Source organism: Fringilla coelebs, assembly GCF_963513975.1.
Source record: "Fringilla coelebs genome assembly, chromosome: 2".
NCBI lineage: Eukaryota > Metazoa > Chordata > Aves > Passeriformes > Fringillidae > Fringilla > Fringilla coelebs.
In genome coordinates, this window is record NC_140029.1 from 27164892 (window position 1) to 27192428 (window position 27537).

General features: G+C 38.9%; 1 protein-coding gene across 3 annotated transcripts; it reads left to right on the forward strand.

The window, feature by feature from the left end:
- Nucleotides 1–1997: 1997 nt before the first annotated feature.
- On the forward strand, nucleotides 1998–27291 carry UPF3A (UPF3A regulator of nonsense mediated mRNA decay; the record flags this gene model as incomplete). 3 transcript variants are annotated; one of them, XM_084226026.1, is made up of 10 exons in its annotated part: nucleotides 1998–2222; nucleotides 3950–4056; nucleotides 12201–12307; nucleotides 14206–14304; nucleotides 14391–14501; nucleotides 17919–17974; nucleotides 18067–18225; nucleotides 20082–20242; nucleotides 23311–23385; nucleotides 26547–27291. In XM_084226026.1, the coding sequence occupies 10 exons, from the start codon at nucleotides 1998–2000 to the stop codon at nucleotides 26755–26757; spliced, it is 1311 nt and encodes a 436-aa protein (XP_084082152.1). In that variant the 3' UTR covers nucleotides 26758–27291. The 3 variants fall into 3 exon arrangements, with proteins under 3 accessions (XP_084082152.1, XP_084082151.1, XP_084082153.1); XM_084226025.1 differs by having other exon boundaries at nucleotides 23311–23549; nucleotides 26547–26696; XM_084226027.1 differs by lacking the exon at nucleotides 23311–23385 and having other exon boundaries at nucleotides 2011–2222.
- Nucleotides 27292–27537: the final 246 nt, after the last annotated feature.

Sequence of the window (27537 nt, forward strand, 5' to 3'; positions counted from 1 at the left end):
CTGGATTGTGAAGGACTCCTCTGGATGTCTTGATACGGCTTGGCTTGGCTCCAAGCCTCTTAGGCAGCTACAGCTGGGTTAGAGCTTGTGAGCTGGTTCATGATGTATGTCTCAGACAGGACCTTAGGGGAAGGTCTTTGCTCCTTTATCTTCTGTTCAATGTTTTGACCTGCTCTTGTTCTGTCCAAATCCCTGCTTTTGTACTGGCAGCGCCTGTTTGCCCTGGTCTTCTGCACCTCCCATCACCTGTCCTGCTCTTACTAGAGAGACCTTGGTGCCTTTCTGGGTTATTATGACGTTCACCCTGGCTCTAGTTAAATTGAGTATTGTACTTGTCCTCATGAGGACTTTGGTTATTAGTTCTGGCCTGACTTGACCTCAGATTCTTGATTCATGCTGCAAGCCATTGTCATTGCCTGACTTGGCTTTGGCTGCTGAGTACAAGGGTCCAGGACTGTCAGGTTGGGTGGCTGATAAATGCACTCCCAAAAGGGACATTTTAACTCTGTCTCATAATTTCATCTTTCTCTTCCAAGCATTAGTTTTGTCCCAGTGGGGGGAGATCTGAATGTTGCCTTAAAAGTTTTCAGAACAGATATGAAAACCCACAAGATTTTTGTGCTGCAAATGGCTCCAAAACTTTCTTCATAGGTACTGTTGCCTAAAAGATTTGAAAACAAATAATGTGTTAGCTCAGTTGATCAGAGCCTGGTGCTACTACTGTCAGCATTGCAAGCTTAAAACCTATGTGGCCCATTCACTTAAGAGTTGACTCAATGGTCCTTGTGGGTGCCTTCCAACTCAGAATATTCTGTGATTTCAGTTTTTGCAGACACTACTTTTATTATTCCACATCAGATCATGTATGTCCTTCATGCTTTGGACAGCTGTTTGAGGACTATCAGTGCAGCAGGATCTGAAGATTTGCAATGACCCTGTGTATTCTGATTAACTTGCAGGCATTTTTGCTCCTTCTGTCTAATTTCCATAGCTCTAGACAAGTCTGTCCTTAAATGTGTGATATGTCCTTACTTTGGAGCTTGCTGTACTTCTGCCACCAATTCTAGGAGATTTAGTTCAAGATATTCCAACTCACGCAAGAATTTCAAGAAACTTTTTGGATCTAGGTATTTCAAAATTCATTGATTGTAATCTAGGACTAAAAACCCTCGCTCTAATTGATGGGTCCGTACTTAGAATAATCATGGAATCGAATCATAGAATGGTGGTGTGGGTTGGAAAGGACCTTAAAGATCCTGTAGTGCCAACTCTGCTGCCATGGGGCCGGACACCTCCCTGCCAAGTCATTTAAGGCCCTGTCCAACCTGCCTTTGACCACTGCCAGGGATGGGCATCCACAATCTCCCTGGGCAACCTATTCCAATGCCTCACCATCCTTACTTTAAGTTTCTTGCTAACATCTAGGCGAAATTTGCCCTCTCTCAGTTTGTGCCCACTCTCCCTTGTCCACCGCAGCTCCTGACGAAGCCAGGCCCAGAGGCACTCTTTGGAAGAGCTCTCCCTGCTGCGTGGCCTCTGGGGCTCAGGCTGCCCACGTGTAGGCACTGCTTAATTATCACAGAACCTCCCTGCGGGCATACGACTCCTGGCCTCACACAAGTAACGGTTAATGGCCTTTTTTTTTCCTCCTTTTTCCCACTGCTTTATCCCCAGAATTTGGCTACCCCTTAGACCCTGCATCCAAAGACTGAATAACGCACCCCCGCGGTGTCTGTGTCCTTCCCGCCCTCGAGCAGCGCTGAGGCGTGGTGACGAGGCGCCGTGAGCTCAGGGCGAGGCCGTGAGGGGAGGGAAATGGGCACTCTGTCTCTGTCTGCCCCTCGCTCCGGCAGAGTGGGCGCCCTGCGCAATTCCAGCCGGGACGGGCACGGAGCCGCCGCTGCTCGCCACGGTTGGCGGGGGGAGCCTCGCGAGATCCTGCCTGCCCTGCGGCCGTTCTCGCGAGGTTTCCGCCCGGCTGCGGGCGCGGCGGCTGCATGCGTTCGGAGCGAGAGGCAGGGCTGGAGCCGGGGCCGGGCCGGGGCGGCGGCCGCGACTCACGGCCCATGGACGCCCCGCTGCTGCAGGAGTCGCCGCGCCGCGCCACGGACGCTCCTCCGAACCCGCCGCCGACGTCCCCGCCGTCACCGCTGCCTCCGCCGCCGCCGATTCACCCGGCGCCGGGGAAACAGCGGGAGGAGAAGAAAACGGCGCTGAGCAAAGTGAGGGGCGCGAGCGCGGGGCCGGGGCGGCTGCGGTGGGACAGGGTGGGAGGGCGGCTGCAATGAGCAGACAGACCGGGCCTGATCTCAGGAGGTCCGTGTGTTTGTAACGGGAATTTCTTCATCTGCAGAATGAGAGTGTTCATTCCCTGGAGTATTGGGAGACCCCCAGCGTCAGCGCTGGAAATCACTTCACCTTTAATTGGGAAATCAAGGCTGGCTATTGCTGTGGCAAAGCAGCTTTTGTCCGGGGCAAAAGCACATCTCTCTTCTACGTCTTTATTCGAGCATTTTTCATATAATACTTGCAGACTATAACAGGCTGTCCAGGAATGTCACAGAGCCTCTGGCTGGAGACGTTCAGAACCCACCTGGACATGTTCCTGTGACACCTGCTCTAGGTTACCCTGCCTTGGCAGGGGGAGTTGGACCAGAGATCCCTTCCAACCTGACAATTCTGTGACTCTTTGAGTACTGTGAGATTTGATTTATTCCCGTTTTTTTTTTTTTAAGTGGAAAACTGAAGAACTGAGAATAACTCAGAGCTCAATAAAGTTAAATTCAGATATTAAAGTACTCAAAAATTAAAACAAGTTGCCTGAAGTTTGATGGCTATTTTACTGCTTTGTGTGCTGGCATAATTCAGCCAGAGAGTATGGTTCTAACATGGAGAGAATTAATTTACTTAATGGCTAATTAAAAATTAGAGAAGACTGTTAAAAAAAAGATAGCATCTGAAACACCTTCCTACCTCCCCTCTTCCTTCCCAGGTTCAACCTCCTCTGCCTGGAAGTACTGCAGAAGGATGAGGAATGGGGTTGCAGAAAGGACATAACAGCTCCTTGCTGCTGCTCTGTCTTCCTTAACACTCCTTCCCTCCTCCAGCATGGGGGCATGACATGGGACACAGTCCTTCATAAAGTTCTGCAGGAGGGTCCTTCCCACATGCTGCAGTTGTTCATGACCTGCTGCAGCATGAGTCTCCTTCATGGGCTGCAGGCCTTCAGGATAAACCTGATCTGGTGTGGGCTTCTCTGCCCAGGCTGCAGGACCCTTCAGGGCATCTCCACTTGCTGTGGCATAGGGTCCCCCAAGGGCTGCAGGTGCATGTCTTCTCCACTGTAGTCCTTCATGCCATGGAGGAACAGAGTGCCTCACCATGATCTCCTTCAAGGGTCTCTCTGCTTTGGCGCTTGGACCACCTCCTCCCCTCCGTCTCCTGTTTGTCTGTAGGGCTGTGTCTTACACTTTTTTTGTCCGTTACTCCTCTGTCTTGCCCACTGCTGTGCTACCTTCCTGTCCATTCTTAAATACCTTTCCCAGAGTCACCACTGACTTGGCTTAAAGGGCTCAGCTGTGCCCTGAGGTGGATCCATTGGAGCTGCTGCACTCTGCACTGGGCAGCCTCAGCATCCTCTCAGAGGCTGCCCTGAAAAACCCCTGCCAGGAGCAACTGGACAGAGACCTATTGCACTGAAATACTGCTATAACATGACTTAAAAGCTAGTTTAAATAATTTTTTAGAGAGACTGTAAAATTTTTATGTAATCAATATCTGTTTTTTAGGTTGATGATTAAATTGCAGTGGTTCTCAGGCTGTTCATCAGAATATGTCAATTATCCTACAGTTTCAAAACAATTGCAGGAACTGAGTCAGGGAATTTGTGCCATCTGTTTCTACAGTGTTTAGATCAAATATAAATCTCCATTTCTTTTTATATATGCAGGTGGTTATTCGAAGGCTTCCTCCTTGTCTAACCAAGGAGCAACTGGAGGAACAGCTGCATCCTCTACCTGCCCATGATTATTTTGAGTTTTGCACTGCTGATCCCAGGTGAGGATGAGCTGTTTCTGTAGGTTTTCAGGTGCTGAAAACCTAATCAAGGTATGTGGGACATTCCAAATCACATGTTTTTCCTCTTTTTATTTTTTTTTGTTGAGTTACTATTATGGCCCCCCTCATAAGGTGGGGATAATTTGCATTCTTGTTGCTAGATCCCTTGGGGCAAATTAGTGTGAAGTGACACTGAGTGATCAGTATTTGTAAATAAACAGTGTAGGGTTTATTATGGAACAACTTGGTTGCAAAGGAAAACAGGTATGGAGCTGTCTTCATGGTTATTATCTACAGTAATACAGTGTGAAAGCATTGCAATGTGAAAGTGCAACAACATCACCCAAGGCCACAGACAAGGGGAAAGAAAGAGAGAGAGTGAGAAAGAAGGAATGAAGCAAGAAAGGAAGGAAGGAAAGAAAAGCACAAAAGAAAGACAAACAAAGTACAAGAGTGTGAGGATCTCACCACCCATAGGTCCTGCAATAAGACTTGGTTGCTGTGCAGTCTTGGATTCAGATCTGGCAGGAGGAGTAGGGGAGAAGTCCCAAATAAGTGTTGGGGACAAGATGGCGGAACACAGCATCTTTTGGGTCTATATTCAGTCTGGTTCAGGTGAATATAAATCAGGTGCCTCCTCTGGGGTGGGGAGCTTTATGTAAGAATGTGGATCAGAATGTGCTTCTAAGACAGCACAGCTGTCCATCCTAGCAGTGCAGTTGAGTCAGTTGTGCCCCATTATGCCCCATCAGCAGAGATGAACCCGCTCAGGTCACAGGTGAGTTACCCAGCATTTCCTAGGGGAGGAGGGCAAGGCCCACAGCCCAGGGATTTGTGCAAGGAAGCACAGCTTAGCATGACAAGGGGCACAATCCTGTCCACAGGATCCAGCTCTTATCTCACTCACAGCCCATCATTCACCCTGTGCCTTATCAGATCAGAGGTTTAGCCATTACACAGCTAAAAGTTCACCTACTCCATCTCAACCAAGCACCCTGGCATCTCCACAAATGAGGAATGTTTTGAGTCATTGTCTCTGAATAGTTCAGTCTACTCCTTAAAATATTTCTGAACAGCTGCCTGCATATGCAGAGACAATGGCATTCCTGCCCTTTTCCTTTGCACTGGAGATTTTAAAGTGGATTTTCTTTTGTATGAATAGGCCATAATGTAGTTTGAAACCCTGATGTTTCTTTTAACCTTTTTATCAACTGTAACAGCCTGCTTTAATTGGCTGTGAGTAAGATTCATTCTGGGCCAAACAATGACAGAATGTTTTTATGAGTTCAGTTTGAGTTTAGTTTCTTCGTTTACATGCATGGATTTTCATGTGCTTCATACAAATTTTTAAATAATGTAGTTTTACTCATTTTTGTCTCATTCAAAAGTAAAAAAGAAGAAATATTGGCTGATTTAAATTAAATCAGAATTGTTGGTATAGTTACATAATTTACTCTTTAAAATGCAATTCCCTTTTTAATAAATCAGTTTCCAGAAGAGAAATAAAACATCCTTCATGCTTAATATTCATGTGTTCTTAAAAACTGAAGTATAAGATCCATCTTGTCATATCTTAGTGTGTGATGAATCACCCCTCCACTGGCTCGAGATTCTTTCCACTGTCTGTAGAGGGATGCCAACTCTTTATTGCTGACCAAATTTTGAAGTTAGGGGTTCTCTCAGAGTCGGTTTCACAATCAAGAAGAAATAAATGTTTATTTAGAGGAATTATGACCGTTTCTGACCTAGGTAGTTGCACATGAGTGCAGCAACAAAAGAGTAGGTGCTTCAGCTTTTCTGTTAAAACTACAAAGGATGTGAAGTGAGGAAGGAGGAGAATTTACTCTGGTTGGAAATCTTTGTACCTTACATTGCTCTTCTGAACTTTGTCACCTCTCTTTCCAAGTGGGCCTCTTTCAGGCTTCAAATACCAAAGCCAAACCAAAAATTCTCTGAAGAAGAGTGTCAGTTCTCACTGTGTTTAGATGCACAAATGCCAATTAACAGTTAAAAAAATTTGAATTTTTTTAATTTTCCAGAAAAGTTTGCATAAGAATTTAGGGAGTCAGCCTCTTTAGAAAAGAGAAGGCACTGACTGTAGTTGGATATATAAAGTTTAATTTTCTCTCCTATTTGATGAAATTTGGATTACCCAAAAATTTTGCTGTTCACTCGTTTAATTGCATCTATGGCAGGTTACCAATGAAAGAGACTGTTTTTTCTCTCACTCTGTCATTTGTAATGTTATTTTCTTCTGCCTTCACAAATCTAAACTCACTAAAAAAAAATTCATTTAAGTTTGAATTTTTCAGCATGAAATGTTTTGTGCTCGCTCCATTTCTCTTCATCCTGCTTTTCAAAAAATGTGTTTTCAGTCAAAAGATGGGTTCTTTTGGAATGGGTTTATCTTTACCAGGTTTGTATGGCTACAGCTTCTTTCAGCAAACTACACAGCTTATGTGGGCATTTCACTGCCATTCTGCAGTGTTGTCTTGATTGATTATTTGTTTTTTGACTGGCTCAAGATCACCTTGTCTCTTTTGTTCCCTTTGTTCAAATGCTGACACATACCCATGTATGTCTTTTTATGCGTCATCTCTTTACATTACCCACTGAGGAATATACAATAAAGTTCCAGAAAGTAAAAGTTTAATCAAGGTTAATCTCATTCTTCTCTTACCCAGCAGAGAATACTTTTTAAGTGTAAGACATTATATTGCCACACTCTGTCATGTTATGGACAGTTCACAAGATTTCAGCAAATTGTGCATGTCTTCATGTCATTCCAGCTAACAGGAAAAGCTACAGGACAAGGTTGGCATGTTTTGTCTTTCACTGAATAGCTTTTTTCTAGATCCTGTACCATGTGCGTAGTAGCAAGCAATCCAGAGAATTCAGTGATAACAAAATCATGTGAAGATGAAAAGAAATGTCATGTCACCCAATGAGAAGGATTTGAAGAAGCTACTCAGTGAAGAGGATCTGTTGGAAAGGGGCATAGAGATGCTTTGATGCAGAAGCAGACAAGTTTCCTTAAGAGCTGTAACCTCTCAGTTTAACCACATCGTGTGTTACTACATCACAGAAGTTTCTATTAGCTCATTCAGATTTTAGAACTTTTCAGAAATTCATGCCACGAATGATGAATGTTGGAAATGGGTCAGGAGCAGTTAGACAAATACTTAGATATTTATCTATGAAAACCTATTAAACATGTTACAAGTTTGGTATTACAAAGTCCCTAGGCTGCAGATACTTGCAGTTATGAACTGAGTGCAATATTTGTACATTTTCGCCTTTTTAATAAATTTTCTCTTGGCATTTTCTATTAGTTGCTGTTGATAAGGGCACTAGAGAGGTCTGACTGTAGCTGTTTCTACATTTTTATTTCCAAGATATATCATCCTAGAAGACAAAACAAAGATATGCATATCAACTCCAATTTCTCTTTTTTTGTATTCTTTATAATATCTTTGTGAGTGTTATCTTTAAGTCTGCAATGTCATGTTATAGGCAAGCTATAAAACTTTTTCAAATTTCATATGATTAATGTAATTTTCAGTTACATCTATTTCAGTAAAATCATTTCACAAAGTGACTTGTGTTTCGTTCCTTTTTCAGATTCACCTGATTCATTGCATTACATTTATTTTCTCTTGCATATTGACATCAAAATGCAAACAAAACACTGTTTATAGATGATAATAAAGACTCTGCCTTCTTGGTAGACTGTTGTGTACTCTCGCTTCAATTAACTAGTTTTTTTCCAGACGCTCTTTCCTTTTTGTTTGCTAGTAAAGGTTTCTGAGCCTATTCTAAAGCGTTGACTAATCACCAGTCAAGTGATTGATCTCTGGCCCTTCAGGGTTTGGGTGATCTCTCTGGACTGGCATTGAGTGCTGAGTGCCAGGAATTGTTGATAGTGTTCTGAGGTTATGAAAGGAAAGAAATCTGAACAGAAGCCTTGCTTGCATGAAAATGTTCAAATACTCAGTGCCATGCCATGTATCACACAGAGTGCTAAAGCTTTTCCAAAGAGCACTCCTCCTTTTCCCTCCATAACTTCTTCCCAACATTGTGCTCAGCATTATTGTAGCTAAACAGCACTGTAGGATGTAGGTTTACACCCAGGAACCGCAGCACTGAAGGGGCAGTGCCTTTAGTGCTTCAAGGGAGCCACCACTACTGTGTTCCAGGTGAAATAATTGACAGGCTTTGATTGGCACAACTCTGGTGTTTCTGCTTTCTCTACCATAGCTGTAAAAAGGAAAGACTAAGCTTATTTGAAATTGTGACAGTTCCACCCATAGTGCAGATGACTGCAGAAGATGACAAGGATGAAGGCCAGGGGATTTTAGCTTGACATGAGTTATCAATTACTGTATGAATGAATGGGTGGAGAAGCTACTTGACTCTCCAAAATTTAGTTGTAGAGCTCTATATACATGTAAGTATATATTTTATAAATGCCCACCATGATTCATGAGTTGATAAGTAGTTTACTAAGATGAGATTACTGGCTTTATAGTTAATATGTTGTTGTTTAGACTGTAAATAACTTTAGAATTATGTTCCTGTATATCAATCTTTTTACACAATTGTGTTAAAAGGTGCTTTGTAGAAGAAGTAAACATTTAGAATGTGTTTGTTATTAAAGTTGCTAGAAAAATAAGGACTTAAAAAGATGGTAGACTAAGTGTCACAGAAATAAATGTACCCTGAAAGATTGAATACCCTTGAATGCAGAGCAGAAGAAACAGTGTGTTGGAATGAATAAATGTGTACACTCAGACTCATCTGGGTTATTTCCATAGAGATTGCTCCAAGCGCCGACATGTGCAGTGCATCTGTCCAAAACATTATACGTATGGAAAGCAGCATTATAGACAGCAAACATATGGCAAAATGGAACCAGCTCTTGGATGATAAAACTGAATTTCAGATCCTGAATGAAGTCTGTGGTGGTAGATACTTGAAAAAAGCAGGAGACACACAGAGTACACTTCTGTAGGACTCAGCTGGAAGACAAAATCATGAAGAGTAAAGAGTATTTTAGCCAGTAACTGCTAATTACTAAATACAAAAGTCAAGCAAGAGTGTTTCTTCCTAGGAGGGGTTGTTAGCCTCAGAGTGCCTGTAGCCCTGTGAAGCCCTGTGCATTCTTTGCTGCATGACCATGCTGTTGGGGGTTCTGAATGGATAGGTAAAGACAATCCAGGGTGGGGAGTAGCTGCTGGAAATCATGTGTGTGAAACCTAGAGTACAAGTGATATATATGCAGTTCAGTGCTAAGTATTTCAAATTTGCTAGATTTAGTTAGCTTTCCACTTAGAATGTTAATTTTACTCACTTTTTTAGGCACACTGTACACTTTGCTGAGTAAGAAGCCTAAGACAAGGGTTTGAAACACTCAGTTGGGCGGGTTTTGTGCACTCAGCACTCTGATAGCTAACTCACATGCATATGAGAACTCTTTTGTGGAAGTGGCTCCATCAGAGAGGTGTTGTCACAGCTCTGTTTCTGCAACCTTCTACCCCGATACATAGCTACAGTAATGGACAGACAGTGCTGTGTTATTGTGCTGCACATCAATATCCTGCTGTGCTCAGCCATGCTTTTACATCCTTGTATGTTTCTGCTGATGCGTGTGAAGTTCTTGAAGATGTTAAAAATGCATAGCAACACTAGATCCCTTACTTGCAAGGTAAATTCTAAATCTGTTTTCCAGAGTCCTGTTTATACAGACTCAGTTCATTCTTACTAATGAGTGCTTAATAATCATATCACATGTTCCTCCATTTTGAAAGTTGTTCACTCTGTTTAAGCTGAAAGAGCTAGAAAAATACTATGTTGTGTACCAGGAAAAGATTATGTTGCCAAAGAAGGTGAAAGAGATTGCATTAATTTTCCAGCTGAAGTAAACAAGGAAGGAGCAAGCCTTTGTATTTTCAGTTTCTTTTCACAATGTGTCTAACCATAAGGTTATAAGTTCCTACAGGAAAAAAAATCCAACTGTATGATGAATCTGCTTGCTGTGCACTAAGGCAGAGAAGTGCCACAGTAATGTAGGAGTGGACTCTTGTCCAAGTAACAGTCTTTAATCTATAGAAAGTTTTAGTATTTTACAAAAGCTGAAGATGGAAAGAACAGTGGAGTAGTTATTTAGACTAGGAACTAAAACTCAGTTCCTCAGTCTCAGGTAATAACTGGAATGAAAAATAATGCTCCTTCAAGATTCCTGGTTTTATCTGATGAGTGTTTAGCACTTCAAGGGTACAATCATATCAGTCTAATGTTAGGCCTTGTTTAATTTAAACCTCAAAGGACATGAAAGATAAGAATAGTGCTGTTGATATGACAGAGAATGAAGTTTCCTTCTTCATGGGAGCCCCAGTTATGTGAGACTTTCACTGTTGTAGCCATTAGGCAGCACAGAGACATTGCTTCCAGTACAACTATAGATTGCAACAATAAAATTCCCTCCTTACACATTTTAAAATGCATCTTTTAACTCTGTGTATTTATGAAAAGTGTTAAATTTTGTCTTTGAAATCGATGAGAAGAAATCTTGTCTTTTTATATCTGCTTTGCATCTTGGTGATAACTCTACAGACATGCTTTAGCATCTTTCAGCCCTGGCATGCCCTAGCTGTTACCCACTTAGCATTTTTGCAGTTACCCACTTACCATTCACACAATGCTGTTCCTATCCTAGAATGTCAAAATATACTGGGTATATATGGATAAAATGGCTCTTCCTCTCTTCCTTGAAAATAGATTATCTTCTTCAAGCTGTAGAAACACTTCATAGCTGGTATTTACAAAGTAGCTAAATGAAAAAAGCCCTCTAGGTTGTTTTGGTTTTTTGACATTTCTTCTGGCTACAGGATCAAACACAGAATTGGTGGGTGTACAAAACCATTGGTGATTGACAGCACTGCTCTTTATGGTCTCCTCCTAACACTGTAAGTGGAATCCATATGGATGCATATTTTAAAAAGAAAAAAATTACTTGGGAGCAATGTTGCTTTGAGCTGCCACATGCATGGATCCTGTGATCCAGTCCATATTTTTGCTCTTTCTCACTCATTGTGAAATCTGATTTTGAAAGAGCTGTAGGACTGAAATACAATTGCAGCTGTGTGTGTTTATTGTCTCCTGGTGCCAGTGGCAAGTTGGTCTGAAGACAGGCCATAGGTGACAATGGGATTATGAACTATTGGAATTATGGAATTACAGGTATTTTAAAGATATGGGTTTGTGTTAAGATTTGTTCAGAAATTTGATGTAATGTGTAGTCATCATTAAGTCAGTTTAATACAAACTGACATATATAGCAGTTGCAGGAGTTTAAAGCATGTACATGCCATGACTCACAATAACTTAGCTGATGGGTTCTAATTCATTAAATTACTTCAGTTTCATCATGGTTTTGGTGTGCCAGCCCTGAGGTTTTTATAAGGCACATTAAATATTTACCCATGGAGTGGAATCTATGCCAATAAATTCTTGAAGAATCAGAAATCTTTAAGTACCTGTTTCTTTTGCTGTGCTTTGGATTTTCACAGCAACTATTGGTCACAACTAGACATTGCATGTACATTGGTGACACATGGATGTCTGATGGAGTTTATTTATTTGTGTATAATTCAGTGGATTATATTGCCAACTATTAGGCTTTTTATTCTCTCTCAAAGGTGGAAATCTGTTTAAATACAGTGACAGCCTGGAAGCTGCCACTTGACTGCAGTCTTTTACTTAACCTTTCCTTTTCAGTGATACAAGACTTTTCTTAGTATGCCCAAGAAGTTCCCCAAAAGCACTGCTGTTATTCATATCTCTTAATTTGGGAAATATTAAAGTTTTGATCCTGCACAGTGGAAATGTATGCTCTGCAATTTAGGGGAACAAAATCAATTGGAAATATTTGTGGCAGTTCAGAATAAATTTCACAGTTGCATACAGAACTCTGATGTTCTGTTACTTTTTGTCATATATATATATCATTAGATGTGTAAATGCAAAGACTGCTTAAGGTAGCAGTTTCTCGAAGATGAGAATTATGATGTGATTCCTCTGATTTTATGTTTTCCCTAGCCCTGAAAAGAATATTAAGTAACATAAAACAAAATTTCTTGTTGCAGCCTTTATCCTCATCTCTACTCAAGAGCATACATTAACTTTAGAAATCCTGAGGACATCCTTCTTTTTAGAGATCGCTTTGATGGCTATGTCTTCATTGATAATAAAGGTTGGACTGTTTGTAAGATATTAAATGTGTGTATACATATACCAGATTAGAGCATCAGTTTGCTTTCTTTTTCCTAGTTATGCCATTGTTTCATCACTAGGCAGTTAATTACATAAAAATATGTTAACATTTATCACTTGAAATAGAATAAAGTGCAAAATATATTTGTCCATGCAGTTTTGCTTGTCTATGTGGTGTGCATGCTTTATGTGCATTCTTATACTTTAGGCAATGTGCTATCAAGACCATACTAAGCAAATTACCTTATGCAAACTTCACAATTCATTACAATAGTAACTGAACACATTGCGAGCACGGATCTTCAGTGTTTCTGAGCTAAAGTTCTGCCACTTACTCCTGTTTGCAAAAAGCAAGGAGAAACCTTCAACATTTTGGTTGCCTACTTTTAAGACATGTAGAGGTTGAATTTTTTAGGCCTTTGCAGACATCTTGAGTTGAGTTCTGAGAACAAGAATGGCAAAATTGATCACCAGTTTTAAAATGTTCAGTCTGCAAATGTTTGCCCAACAGTAAAGAAAAAGTCTGTAATGTAAATGTGGATAAATCCAGGTTGTCTGCAGGAGTATGAAACTGCCATCAATAAGTGGTTTAGCAGAACTTTAGCAGTTCCTTGCCTCATTCAGGCATACCTTCTGTAAAACGTTGCATAGGTTATGTAAAATAGACATAGATTTTTGGCTCTCTTGTACAAACATTTTTCTATTCTGTCTACTCAGTGTTGCAGAGGTCCTGTGAAAAGTAGTCCTGCCCACTCTTACTAGAAACTGGTCTCTAAAGAAGCTGTCAAACCAATGAATTCCTCTTCAGCATTTCCTACCTGTGATGTTTTATTTCTTTCTAATATCCCTCAGATTTAGATGGTTTTTGTAGAGATGAAGAACAACACATTCCTAGCAGTGTGCATTTCTCAGATTTAAAATTCTGAGTGTTTTAAAATTTGAAACTAGAAAAAAGTTTTTTTAATGATTCTGCTAAGACTTTGCCTAAATTCAGCACATTCTTCAGTATTATGCTGGACTGAAGCCAGAATACTCTGCAAAACTAAGCTTGGACACAGTTTGACAGGATTGCTTGTACAATTAAAGAGCACAAGGTTTGATCAGAAGTTCTCTCTGGTGAGGCTTGTGGCAGCATTGCATTTTGAGGCTAAAATTGAAACAAGGATTAGCAGGTTCCATAAGGTTAACAAATGTTCTAGCAGTCTGAAGACAATTTTTCCTTGGACTTGAGCAAAGTGTAATCTTGAACCTGCTGCAAATGGAAACCAAGTGCAGTTCAAACCCCACACACGGTTCTGACTCCAGTCCACAGAAGAAGCCAACTCAAAGCAAAGAATCTCTGCCAGTAAAAACACAGGCAGAAGGTGCAGAGTCCATCGTAAACACAGAAGTTACACACAATTCTGTGTGCTGAGTTTTACACTTGCGGTTCTGAAAGGAGATGCTGTGTTGTTTCATTGCATATTACCTGGCATTTATTTATTTTTAGGCAACAAAGCCTTAGAAAAGCAACTCAGCAGTTCCCAGTAGATATCCCAATAGTACTTAATCACTTGTCAGACTGAGATTTTGTGATGGATTTTTCTAACCCATTTCTGTGAATAATTAAAAGGGAGCTATAAATAATATTGCCAAAAATTTATTTTGCAACAGTATTCATCCTCATTTTCAGTCTTATCAGCATATCCAAATAAAAGATCTTTTTTTAAAATTTTAAATACCTCTTAATGTAACTTTTCATTAGAAGTTTGGGAATGAGTTGTAGAATCATTTACGTTTGTTTTCACATAAGACTTCCCAACATGTGTTCAAGAGTTTGGAAGATCTTACTTGAAGGTTTCTCCCCATCAAAAAAATTAAGGATTGGTTTCTTTTAAGGTTTGGAATATCCTGCAGTGGTTGAGTTTGCTCCATTTCAGAAGATTTCAAAAAAGAAGCTGAAGAAGAAAGATGCCAAAGCTGGGAGCATTGAAGATGGTAAGCATCTTTTTTTGACATCACAGTGGAAAATTTTGGTTATGTATTGCAAAGTATTAACACAATTCAAACATTTTTCTTCACAGATCCAGAATATAGGAAATTTTTAGAGAATTATTGTGCTGATGAAGACAAGATCTGTGCCAATCCTGAGATTCTTTTGGGAGAGATTGAGGCCAAAACAAGGGAACTCATTGGTCTGTTTTCTTGATTTTTCTTATTATTGAGAATATTCAATATTCTTACTTTTTATCTTTATGATACTACCTGCAAGAGCTGACCTGTTCAGTCTGACAGATTTATAGTACCAGTTAAATATTTGTTTTCCAGGCAAGTAGTAGCGGTAAACCTTAAAGTGCCTATGCATGAAATCACTTGGTTTCACTTCAACTTTTGCATGTGCACACACTGGCTTCAGAAATAGGCCTTTAGTAATTCTGAATACTTACAGATGTATTAGTAGATCAAAGATTTATTTTTAAAATACAAAATAGCTGAATACTTAACCATTGATCCCTGATATTAGTTGCTTTTATTAAGAAACATGAAACGATCTCTTTCTGTTCTCATGATCAAGATTCTGGAAAAGCTTTGAAAGTAAGGCAACATTTTGTTTTCTGTATGCATGCAGCATGGCTTCCACAGTCCTGGGGGGAATTTTAAATAAGGTGAGCACTGAAATCTTCAGTGCTAGTGTGCAGTTTTCAGGATGACATGGTATTTTGGTGTATCTCCAAGTGATAACATGCAGAACAGTTAGTCTTTCCTTAGGTGTGACAGTTGAGTAGGAAAAAAAATTGACCTTTGCTGTTATTTCTTTACAGTGAAAAAGTGGCACCTCTTTTGATTAGAATCATAGAATCTTTTAGGTTGGAAACTTGCTGTTCAAGAACATCAAGTACAATCATTAACTCAACAGTGCCAAGTCCACCACTAAACCATGGTGGCACAAATGCCACAATTGCACCTCTTTTAAACACATCCAGGGACAGCAACTCCATTTCCCTGGGCAGCCTGTTCCAGTGCTTGACAGTCTTCTGTGAATAAATTTTTCTTAGTATCCAATATAAACCTGCTCAGTTACATCTTGAGACCATTTCCCCTTTCCTGTCACTTGTTGCTGCTGTTTGAGAGTTAACTGGAGAGATTTGGAAGTGTAATAATTTAGAGGAAATGGAAATGGACATTTAGATAACTCTGTTATCAATAAAACTTGTTTGTTGCTGTTTTAAATAGGGAAGTCACCCAATAATTTTTATTTACCCCAAATCTTCCATGGTTCTCTGTTTGACAGCAGAGTAAAGGCAGTAAAAATTTTTTAATAAGTTTGCAATTTGCAAAAAGCTTATGGTTTCAAAAAGGTTTATTAACTTTAAAATATTCTATGAGGGAAGATGATTGATCTTGAGAGTTGCAGATTTCTGAGTAACAATATTAACTGAATGCAGCTTTAAGACTTTTAATGTTTCATTTCTGTTCAATCAGAGGAAATCAAACTAGTTGCTTTATTTTTCCTGCTGTTCGAAGCTGTGGCCATTGCTATTAATGCAAAACCAAAGATTTCTTCAGTAGTTAGCATGTTTATAGCAAAATTATGTAAGGGTTTAGCTGTGTGTCCAGTTTCAAAAGTGTTACTCCTACTGGTGTCAATGAAGGATGTGTCTTGAGACTTTGCTGGCAGAATTGAGCCTCATATAGTCAGAATTTCTCCATGTAAAGTTACTGCAAACCAACATGTTTATGCATCATGCCAGATGCATTGACTAATCCGTTTCCATGGGACAGAGAGATATGAAAGAGATTTTCTCTGTAGCAAGATGGAGATAAGCAATTTTTTCTCGTTTGTTTGTAGGCAGCAAGATAAAACATAGAGTTTTGCTGACATATCTCTTCATTTAGTAATTTATTTGCTTTTAAAGATTCTTGAACATTTTAAGAAAATGCTCTTAGGTTTGTATTTGCAGTAAGGCCCATAAGTCAGTTAGGTGAGATTCAAGTTTGACAAACATTTTTTTTTTTGCCCTTCCTCTTCTGGTAGTACTCATCACACTGCTTCTCTCCCTTGAACTTCAAGTTATAATTTCCTGTTAAACCTCTTGCACTACAGTCTTAGTCATGACTGAGGTCAAGTTCTGAACTCTCAGTGCAGCTTATCCTTTCCCCAGACCTTCCAGTTACAATTTGTGATCTCTTTCAGCATGTAAAGGTGCCCAGAGGCAGCCACTGCTCAGGCAGGGCAAGTTAGGGAGCAGGAGAGAGGGGCAAAACTCAGATCTGAGGGACTGGAAGGCAGCTCTGGGGACCTAAAACTTGTCCAAAATGATGGGCGCATGGAGAGGATGGGGAGGCATGGAAAATCGAGGAATAGAAGGAGGAAAATATCAAATCAACAATCTTTATTCGTTGTTGGTTCCTACCATGGATATTTGCTAAAAAGAAACAGTGAATCCTATCAGCCTTCCCATTCATAACTGTGTAATAAAATTTTGTTATTAATGAATGTTTTGCCCCCAGCATAATGCAGCTTTCAATCCAAAAACATTTAAATGTTTTTGGGATATGAATTGTGTCTAGATTTTGGCCATGTCATTTCAAATTTGTTGAAGAGTTTCCTTATTATTTTTTTTTCTTTCTTTCAGATTTTGTCATGCATTTCAATAGGGAGTGTTTTTCTGTTGTTTGAGGGAGAATCAGATACATAACTACATAACTGTAGAGCGATTTCAAGTAGTAAACATTTTCTATTCTGGGATATCTAAAACTGACAAGATTTGTTGTAACTACTCACAACTCGAAGTACAGGCTGAATTGAAGTCTGAATTCAGTACTGACAGTCATGAATAAAGAATTTGATAAGGAACATGATAAAGAATTTGATTATGTTCTCCAAGTTTTTACAGAATTTGGGGGTGGTTCAGGCAGGTGACTTGATTTCAAAGTGTGGAGACAGCTCTGTAATAAAAGAATGGCTGTGTTATCCAGTAGATGAGATTTTTTATTAGCAATTTTGGAAGCCAGAGTTTTATTGGATCTGCTAATACTATGCTATATAACCTGGGACAAACTGCTTATCTGTTATTCCTCCTGTTTTCCCATGGAAAGGTGAATACTAAATGTCAGGTAAATGAAAATGTTATATGAGACTGAAAATGTTTCCTTCATGATGTACTTTGAAAACCGGGATTGAAAAGGGCTATGTGAGTTACAGTAATGTGGGCTGTATATGAACAACAATATAGCTAGGTTTTGATGTACAAAAGTAAAAAGTAGGAATAGATTCTGAACACATTTCTTTCTTTTTTTTTTTTGGTGAAATAAGCATTCAATGAGCAAGAGAGAAAAGCCATTCTCTTGAACTGAAAGGATATATTTAATTAAATATCAAATAATCATGCAACATATTTCTGTTGCTCCTAATGCTAACAGCAAAAAAGCAATGAAGTGTTTCTAAAGCAGAATGATGGGAAAGCCTTCAAAAGTACATGAAACAAATAGGTTTATCAATTACTTAGCTCCCTTTCAGATAAAGTTAGAAAAAGGGGGTTAATACTAAAGTAAAGAAATGAGTACATTTTAGGAGTTGAACACTATATCACAAATTTTTTGTGTTTTAGCTAGAAGAACAACACCCCTTTTGGAATATATTAAAAATAGAAAATTAGAAAAGCAGGTACGTTCAGACTTTTGCCTGAAGTTCCACATTTATGTTTCATATGGTTTTCTGTTGGACAATTTACAATTAATCATTATTGAACTCTTCAGAGAATACGAGAAGAGAAAAGAGAAGAACGGAGGCGGAGAGAATTGGAGAAGAAACGTTTGAGGGAGGAAGAGAAAAGGAAGCGCAGAGAAGAAGAAAGACGTAAAAGAAAAGAAGTGGAGAAGCAAAAGAAGATTTCTGAAAAAGAAATAAGGATCAAGGTAACTGAGATCAATGAAAAAGAAATTATTCTTCTTTTGAAGTTATCCAGAAGTTCTTTGGTATCTCAATGTTTATTTAGTGTACAACAGCACAGTGTGGAGACACCAAACCAGTTTTGACTGGAAGGGAAAGCGATGTAGGGCTTTGACAAAGTGTTGTTTGAAAGTGTGACTGATGGCCTTACCTACCATGGTGTGCTAGTGCAGTTAGAGCAGGTAACTCAGACATCTTCATACAACTCTGCAGCATTCCATGCCAGCATTACCTGACAGAATCAAATTGTTGTTCTGTGCCAGCCTGTCGAAAGATTATTGTGGGTTTGATCCTCATATGGGCCATTCACTTAAAAGCTGGACTTGATGATCCTTGTGGGTCTCTTCTAATTCAGAATATTCAGTGATTCTGTGTTTCTCTGAAACATAGCTTTAACACTTTCTGTCATGCAAATCTTCATTTGGCTATGTATGCAGAGACGCGTATTTATGCTTATGCTCAGAACCGATGTATTTTAATTGTATGCTAATTTCAGGTTGCACTGCGTTTCAGCAATCTGAATGGATTTTAATGACATCCCTTAGGAGGGTGTATCTTGTGCTATGAAGTCAGGCTATATAAAACCATCTTATTTCTGCAAGGTGACATAGATAAAACTGTTCATCTGAACCAATTTTTTTGTTATTGGAAAGGCTTTATAGGCTGTTTTGAAGAGGAAATTTGGTATAAGAATCTGTAGCATAAAGCAAGAGCATGACTCAGATTTAGTGGCGGTGAGAAGCCACAGAACTGTGGACATCTTTCCTCATTTGTTCTTGGAAAACAGTTTTCTTCATCTAAAAGTATAAAAATAGTAAATTCTGAAGCTGAATTACATGTTTTTCATATCTGGGCATAAAAAATAAATATTCTAGAAGTTCATAAGAAAAGGGACTTAATCCTTAAAATATATTACCTAAAAATGCTTGTTCATAAAGCCCCAGTATTCATTACATATCTGTAGTGATATGACCCTGAAAGCTATTTCTGTCTCTGAAAGTAAAGGAAAATATTACCTGAGAGAAATATTATAGAAGTTTCAAATATTAGAGAAGATTACCCTGTGCTCATTTGAGAAACACAATGGTGGAATAGAAAGTCTAAGCTGTTCTGCCTAGAATTGATATGGTAGGGTAATAATTTGAGACAGTTGGTCCTTGTATAAAGTTTATGCCTGTAATACTATACTCTGCTGAAACCCTGTATGGGTTGCTTTGAAAGGAACAGACTTCTTGAAAATCCTAATCTTCAAGGTGAAAATGTAATGACTTCTCTTCTGCAAATATCACAAGTTTTTCCCCATCTGTATTTGTGTCAGGATGTACTAAGCACCTACTTCTACATGCCTGTCTATCCCAATTCATGTGACACACATTTTATATAATATTTCAAGGAGTGAAGTATTAATCCTGCTCTCTTTGTGGTATTGTAGAGGTTCTGCTCCTTATTTTATGGGCAATGATATTGAGCTCTGTTACATGATTTCTAAGAAACCATAGACCTTAATAATGTCTTTATGTTTATAACTCAGGAGAGAAGAGTAGGTAAGTGCTCTGAGAAGAACAGGTAAGTGCTTTCTCCAGTATTCTCCACATATCTGAAAGTGTGCAGTTGAATGCCTTATAATGACTGTCACTCCTTAGCAAATATAAACCACCCTTTTAAAATAACTTTAAATTTTGTGCTTTGTAAAATATATTCCTAGCATGTAAATAAGGTATCTCAAATCTTAGCAGGTTACTGATATATTTAGTACTTATTAAAATGCCTGTACAATAGAGGAGAATAATTTTGCATCACAATATAAACAAATATCTCTTAGCTTCTCAAGAAGCCTGAAAAAGGAGATGAACTGGCCAGTGAAAAGCACAAAGAAAAAGGTGAAGAAGCTGACATTGAGGAAAATAAATGGGATAAATCACCTGGATCTGGGAGTATAAAATCCAAATCTTTGGAGAGTTCACTAAAAGAAATTAAGGAAAAGTAAGTAATATTTACCTTTTAGTCTTTAATTTAGATCTTAAATGCTTTCATCACAAGGCTTAAATATAAGTGGTGCATTGACAAGATGTTCTGTCACCAAAGAACCAATTTCATTCTGTGTGTGAACAAATCTCTTCCTGTTGTTTTGGTAAAAGGTGTTTCATAACAATTTACTGACCTGGTGGCAGTATTAGTGGATGCAATTTGTTATTGGTGAAATGCTATGAAATCCCTGATTGGAAGGATTTCTGCATGAAAATTCAAGTCATTCAAGTATTTTTGTTGTTATTTCACCTGTTCCCCATCAAGAGGTCAGGTAAGGCTCTCCTTCCATTACTCATGTTGAAGACTAAATTGTTCACAATGCCATACTTTTCCTTCACATGTGGTTCGGCTGCAATAAGCATATAAATGTTTAGGTAAGTGGGACAATGGCAAAGTCATGAAGGTGTGAATGAAAGCCTTATGATAGATACATGCAGTAGGCTGTCTCTATCTCTTGCTGCCTTTTGTGTTACATTTGCCATGGTAGGAACAAAAGGCATAGCTCAGTTCTATCATTGAGGTAGCCTGGAAATGACTCATCTTACAAGTGTTTTCAGCAGTTGGTTCTCTTTCTTGTCCTTTGGCACAAGTCCTATTGCAAGCATACCCATAAGATATGCAAGATAAATAACGAAGAAAAATATGTATGTTCTGAATGTTCCTGAAAAATTCCGTGTCCTAAAACTCTGAAATTGAAAATATTCAGCAGCTTCTTTATTGATGGTCTTCAAGAAAGGAAACAGAACAGGCTCAAGAGAAACTGTTGCAGGGCCAAATCAGTTTGCTTCTACTCATAGAATCTTTCAGGTTGGAATGGACCTTTAAGATCATTGAGTTCAACTGTTAACCCAGCCCTGCCAAACTGCCACTATAAGCTGTGTCCTTAAGTGCCATGTCTACATGTCTTCTAAATACCTCCAGGGATGCTGATCCCACTACTTCCCTGGGTTTTTATGGATTAAACTTTTGGTGGTGCCATGTAACATTGTTTGCTCTTGATCCTGTAAGTTTTATAAGACATGAATGTAGATTTTGTTCATGTAAAACAGAATCTGTTTGTCTGCATAGGTACAGTAAGCATTACCTTGTGTTTCCAAGTGCTGATTTAATCTGGATTTTAAGTGGGTTTCATCTGGATTGAGACTTAAAGTTGAGACTACTTTGTCACTGACTCAGAAATTGGTGATAAGCTATAACTGCCAATTCTACCTGCAAGAGACTGAATTGCCTGTTTGAAACCATGTCAAAGACTTGGTAGCAGAAGCTTCCTACCACAAATCAAAATCTCAGTAGGTGCATAAGTTACATGGTCAAATGCAGATTTGAAACTGCATCAAACAGAAGTGTGCTTCCATTCCCTTTACTTCTATTTATTTCTGCTTTCTCTGACTGTGTAACTTTGTCTTCTACCTATACTCTGAAATTGCTTGCCCTGCCATTTCCACTCTTGCCTGCCTGTTCACTGTGACTGAATTTTAGGAATCTACTTTAACCACTCTTGGAGCAGGAGTTTGTATCCCTGTCACCTGCCTGCCTTCAGACACAGCACATCCTCCCTGACAGAAGCAGACAAGGGAAGAGACAAGTATCAGGCAATACTGCAGCAACAAATTGAAAGAGTCTTTCTGGCTTTTTGGAAGGTCTTGCCCTGAGCCTTGCTAGCACTTGGAGTTAGGTTCTGGAATAGCATATTAAACATGAAACAAAGCAATTTACAGACACTACTCCTTAGCTAACATAGTATTTTATGTAAATGTATGCATGCTACAGGTACGGGGTCTGTGTAACTGTGGTTGGTTCAGGTGTCTGTGACAGCTGGGACATTGCTTCCACTTGGTGAATGTGTTATGCTGACACAAGCTCAGTCTTGTGAAATGCTGAATAACTTAATCTCTCATTCAGGTTCTGCTCTGACTTTCAGCTCTTCCCGAGATGGGGTCCCTCTTTTGGCAGCCCCACTAATGCCCAAGTTGGCACTGACAGATGCTTCCAATTTTCACATTTCTGTTGTATGAAAAAGTTGTATATATAGATACACTTTTACTTGTATTAAATAATTGTGAATGAGAAACATATCACTATTTGATCACCACACCATTGAAAAATCTCCATCCTCTCTGATTCTATCTGCAATTTCCCAAAATATGAGGAGACTATCAAAAGTAACTTGCTGTTTCAATTTTAAGTATTTATACATATGTAATGCAAAGAAACTGCCTGTATTTGTTCCTTTTGAAGTTCAATCTGTTTTGTAAACTTTCCTCATTATTTGCAGTGTTGCCATATGAGAGAAACAACCATTTGCTGAATTGAAACAATGAAGTGAATAAGAGAGCTGAGAATTTTATCAGACAGGCAGCAAAATATTGCCAATAGTCTTTATAATATAAACAATTTACAGCATAGCAGAAATTAAATATCGTGTTGTGGTAAGGTAATGGTCTTTGCTGAAATAAAATATTCAAGGGCAGGCTAGATTATTTGGAGACACAATAAACAAAAGCCTGGAACATAAGTATTTATTTTCACAAATGTCTTCTGCAAGCTATGATGTCAGTAAATAATTTTTGTTATGCAGAGACATAAAATTTACAAATTGATACGTGACACCTGCACAATTCCTTCAGATCCTGAATGTTCCTATTCAAGGGAATACTTCCATGCATGACTCACCTCAACACCAGGCTACAAGAGCTAATAGGGCAGCGTGTGTTTATATGAAGGGTATTGGGGAACTGTTGATAGGATTTCAGAGAGGGATAGAAGGTGAAGAATGGGCCTTCCACAACAGTTGCACAAAAGCTTGGTGAAGCTTTGTCTGCAATTCTCAACCAAATGCATGGGTGAACATAACTAGGTGAGACATTCAGTATTTAACCCTTTGTAATGCGAAGAAAACAACCTTGATACATTACTTATCTACACACTTCTGAAGTCAAAGGAAGGCTTTGACTTCTGTGTTTCTGTAGCTCCTTTTTACTGTTAACTGCTTGGATTTTCTTTCTCTTCATACATACTCATAGGTCACAAAATGATAGTGACAAAGAGCAAAGAGATTTGGAGAGAAGATTTCGAGAAAAAGAACCTGAAAGACAAAGGTATCGATTGGATGATGGCAGAAAGCATAGAACTCACTATGAGTTTGACAAGTTTATGAGAAGGAATGAAGAAGAGCTGAAATGGGGGAAAGGATACAACCAAGACAGAGGAAAGAAAGGGAACTACAACTACAGCTTCACTGTGGAGGCAGTAGACAAACTGGGTAAAGAGGACAAGTGTGATGACATGGCATCCAAAAAGGAGCGCATAAGAAATAAGGTTCTTTTATTCATTTAGGATAATCTTTCATTAGTTAATATGGTTCAAGATCACAGGCTTTAACTTCTGCAAATTCAGCATAAAGATGCTTTTTCAAAAGAATTCTTTATCTCATTTTCAATAAAACCCAGATTTCTTTCTGGGTTGTTGTTGTCAAAGGACAACAGCAGTTAAAATAAGTCAAGGTTACAGGCTCATTCATATTCACAATATATAGAAGACTTTCTGTCTTCATTTCAACCCTGTCATTTGAAGAATACTATTCTTGGAAGCCTTACATTTTATAAGTATATTAGAAATCGTTACACTTCTGATCTGTAATGAAATTTAAAAACTGTGGCATGTTAGTCTTTTAAAAATAAACTTCCATTACCCTCATAAAATAATTATATTATGGATTTGCCAGGCATTGCTTGGTAGAGCAACAATAAAGACTTAAATAGCTAATTCAGAGAGTACAAATGTATGGATTCTTCAGTATTGCATACCTGCCAGTATGAAAAGGCTGTCATTTCATCAGGATAAATTTATCCCCATAGCTGTTGTCAGGGGAAGAGCAGATGCAAAACCAGTGTGAGCAGAGCCTGTGTCAGGGTGTGTAGTAGAGCTGTCCCCTATTGTCTCCCAGAGAGCTGGGTATCATTTTTCTCAGGCTGACTGATTTCACGGATGCTCCAGAGTCTTTTCAGGATGTGGCTCTCCTTGTCAGCCCCTTTCTCTCTCTCTCTCTCTCTCTCGACCCTATATTTTCCACAAAAGGTGACCAAAACACTGTTAGCCTAGAAATTTATTCTGCCTGTGAAACTCTTCTTGCAAAGCAAGTGACTGATCTGTACTGTGGGCTAAGGCTGACAAGAGTAAACTGGTCACATGCAGAGTGAGTCTGCATGGAGTGTGCAGGGAACAAGTTCAGGTGGACTCACTGTGCATGTCAAGGAAGTCAGCTTGTGCCAACACAGAAAGCCTGGTGTGCCCTGAGGTTTTATTATGCAGAGGTCAGCTGAGCAGGATGGCTAAGATTTATCTGCATTTACACATTAGCCACTTTCCTCATCAATGGCTCTACATTTTTCTGTAGAATAGTCAGAAAAATGGCTAGTTCAGAAACAGGAAGATGGGGAAAATATTTTTTCTCATTCTTGCCATGCTCTTCTTGAAATATGTCAAAATATTCTCCAGCCTTGGAACTGGATGGGGTCCTGGGGGCCTTTTTGCAAGTGTTAAGAAGCTGCCTGCCTTTTATTTCTTTGCATCACACTTCTGGTAGTTTGCTGAGTCCCTGGATTAGTCCACACTTAGGACTAAAATACTAGATTTGTTCCCTAAAAAAATAAGCAGCATCAGTAAGGTATGTTGCAGTGTGGTGACTTTTTCCTTAGAGTATTTATCACATAGGTGATTTGGGGCTCAGTTTTACAACTTAGGTATAGCATTGACAATGCCAACACAAATTTTTAGTCAGAGATGGAACCTCTTTCTGAAGTTCATAGGAATTAATTAGAAAATGGGAAATTTCTAGTGTAAGTAACTTTTATACAAACCACAGGCTACAGAGGCTGGGGTAGGAAAAGTCATTTGGACCCTTTATCTTAAACTTTTTAAAGGGCACTGCCTTAGGATCTACTTTTATGCAGCTGTTTGGGATATAGAAAGATGTGTTATGCATTTCATATCACACTGCAGAGCACTAACTAGTCATAAGGCTCAGTAGTGAACCTTGACATCTGGTCTAAAGAGAAGGAGAAAAAAAGTGTGTGAAAAAAAGACAAGTGGGTCAAAAAAGATGAAAGAAAAAGAAAAGGGGAAATGCATTTTGGGAATAAGAAAAAAGAATGAAAGAACAAAGATAGAGAATTACTTCAAAGTTACTTATTATTACTTATTATATTACTTACTTCATTTTGAAGGCAATTGAAAATTGGTATAGTTTGATGTAGGGTAGTTTCAATGCTCTGCCACTGTCGTAAGTAGGCTGCTGTCTGTTTGCTCAACTTAACACAAGCCTGATCAAAAAGCTCAGGTATTGGTGAGCTTTTGGTTGCTTCATAACATTATATGAAAGTAAAATACTCTTACCAGGAAAAGACTTCTTAAGCAGAGTTTCTAACTGGTGTGTTTTACTAATGAAATTTCAAAAATAAAGAAATTTTTGAGAGCATCACCATTTTCAGGTTTGAGGCATCTTTTCCATGTAAACTGGCTCTTTTTTCCATTTTCTCAAGATCAGAGCAGCATGTGTATGATTGGGTCACTCACAGAGCCTGCACATGCTCAAATTGTACCTACTCTGTTTATTACCAGTGCATAAATTCCCCTGCTCTCATACTCAGTATGGAAGGCAAGATGAAGTGGAGCAAAAACTGTGCCATTTCATTTTGATGTGTATAATTCAAATGTACATTGCATGTTTAAATTCTGGTAAGGATTGGGTAATGATTGATGATCAGTTGAGGATAATTTTCTAGCTGCAACCTGCTGAGCTGTTCTCTGGTCTGTCTTGGATTTTTATGCTTATATGTAATGTTTGACATTTCATCTGCAGAGTTGCAAGCACACAGGCTATTGTTCTTCTCAGCTGATGTTAGTGAAGGTAGCAACATTTCTTTTCTTTTGCTTGTAAATAACATGTTTGATAATTGTCTGCAGTATTACACCTTGTTTATGTCAAATATATCATTGGATCTTTAGTTTTTACAGCATTTTTCATTTTTTCAAAATGTTTGGCTCCCAAGAATAGCATTATAAACAATACATAATGAATACTAGATACTGAATACCCAGTCAATTTTCATTACATGCCATTTTTTTCCTGGTTCTTATAAAATGTGAAGTAACTTAACACAAAATCGACTTTCTTCATAAAGATTCAAAACTTTATAATTTCACATATGTGTCCCACATGGGTTTCTCAGAGCATTAACCATTATCTCCTTCCTTCTAGGATCGTCCAGCCATGCAGTTGTACCAGCCAGGAGCTCGCATCCGAACACATATGGGACCTACAAGTAAAACCTATGACTGCAGTGGGAAATCTTTTGAAGATGCTCTTGATAAAAAGTATGAGGCAGATAATTCAGCTGGAGCTAGCTCTGAAAAGACTGAAGAAGCAGAATAAAACAGTCTTGGAGAAAAGTCTTGTGAAAAGGAATTAATTTAAGATTCAGCGTCATCACAAAAATCCATTGGGCTGTTTCAGAATTCCACAGGCAATTGCATCAACAAAATAATAATACCTCTGCCTCTTACTTTCTCTAAAATAAAAGCAAGAGTGACTGGAGATTTGTAAAATATCTTACAGCAAAGGAATAGTGTTGCTTTTTTACAAAAAGCAGCTCAAACGCTCTTTGCCTAATTTAAAAGCAGTTAAAATATTTTATTAGATTTACCTTGAAACAGAAGACCCTGTAACAATTTTAAGGGAGTATTTATATAAGACTTTAGCAAAGCTATGTCAGCTTCTTGAGTCTAAAGAAATAAATGTAAATTTGCATCAGTTTGAAATCTGAGGTGCATATTTGGTGCATGACATGAGGGTCCACAAGACCCCTTCCTGCAAATGGCAGGGGTGGGGGCTGCTGCAGGGTGTTGCAGATGGACCCAGTGGGACCAGCCCTGGGATGAAGTTCTGGAGCCAGTGGTGTTTGCAGGATGAGGCCCACAGTTTGCACAGTTGTGAGGAATGTCCAGTGGTATCTGTGCCTCATGGTGTTTACATTGGTTTTCAATTAACTGTAGTGTCAGATAAGTGTTAGTAAAGCTACAAGTATGTTGTTGGAGAGTTTGTAATTTTCTGAGCCACTTTTGCCTTTTATGTTTTAATCTATTCCTTGTGCTTAAAACAGAAGGCAGTTAATGCAAACATGAGCACATTAACAATAAATCTGGTTTTAATTAATTAGCTGGTTTTTATCATTCTGACACTGACTTTTGGA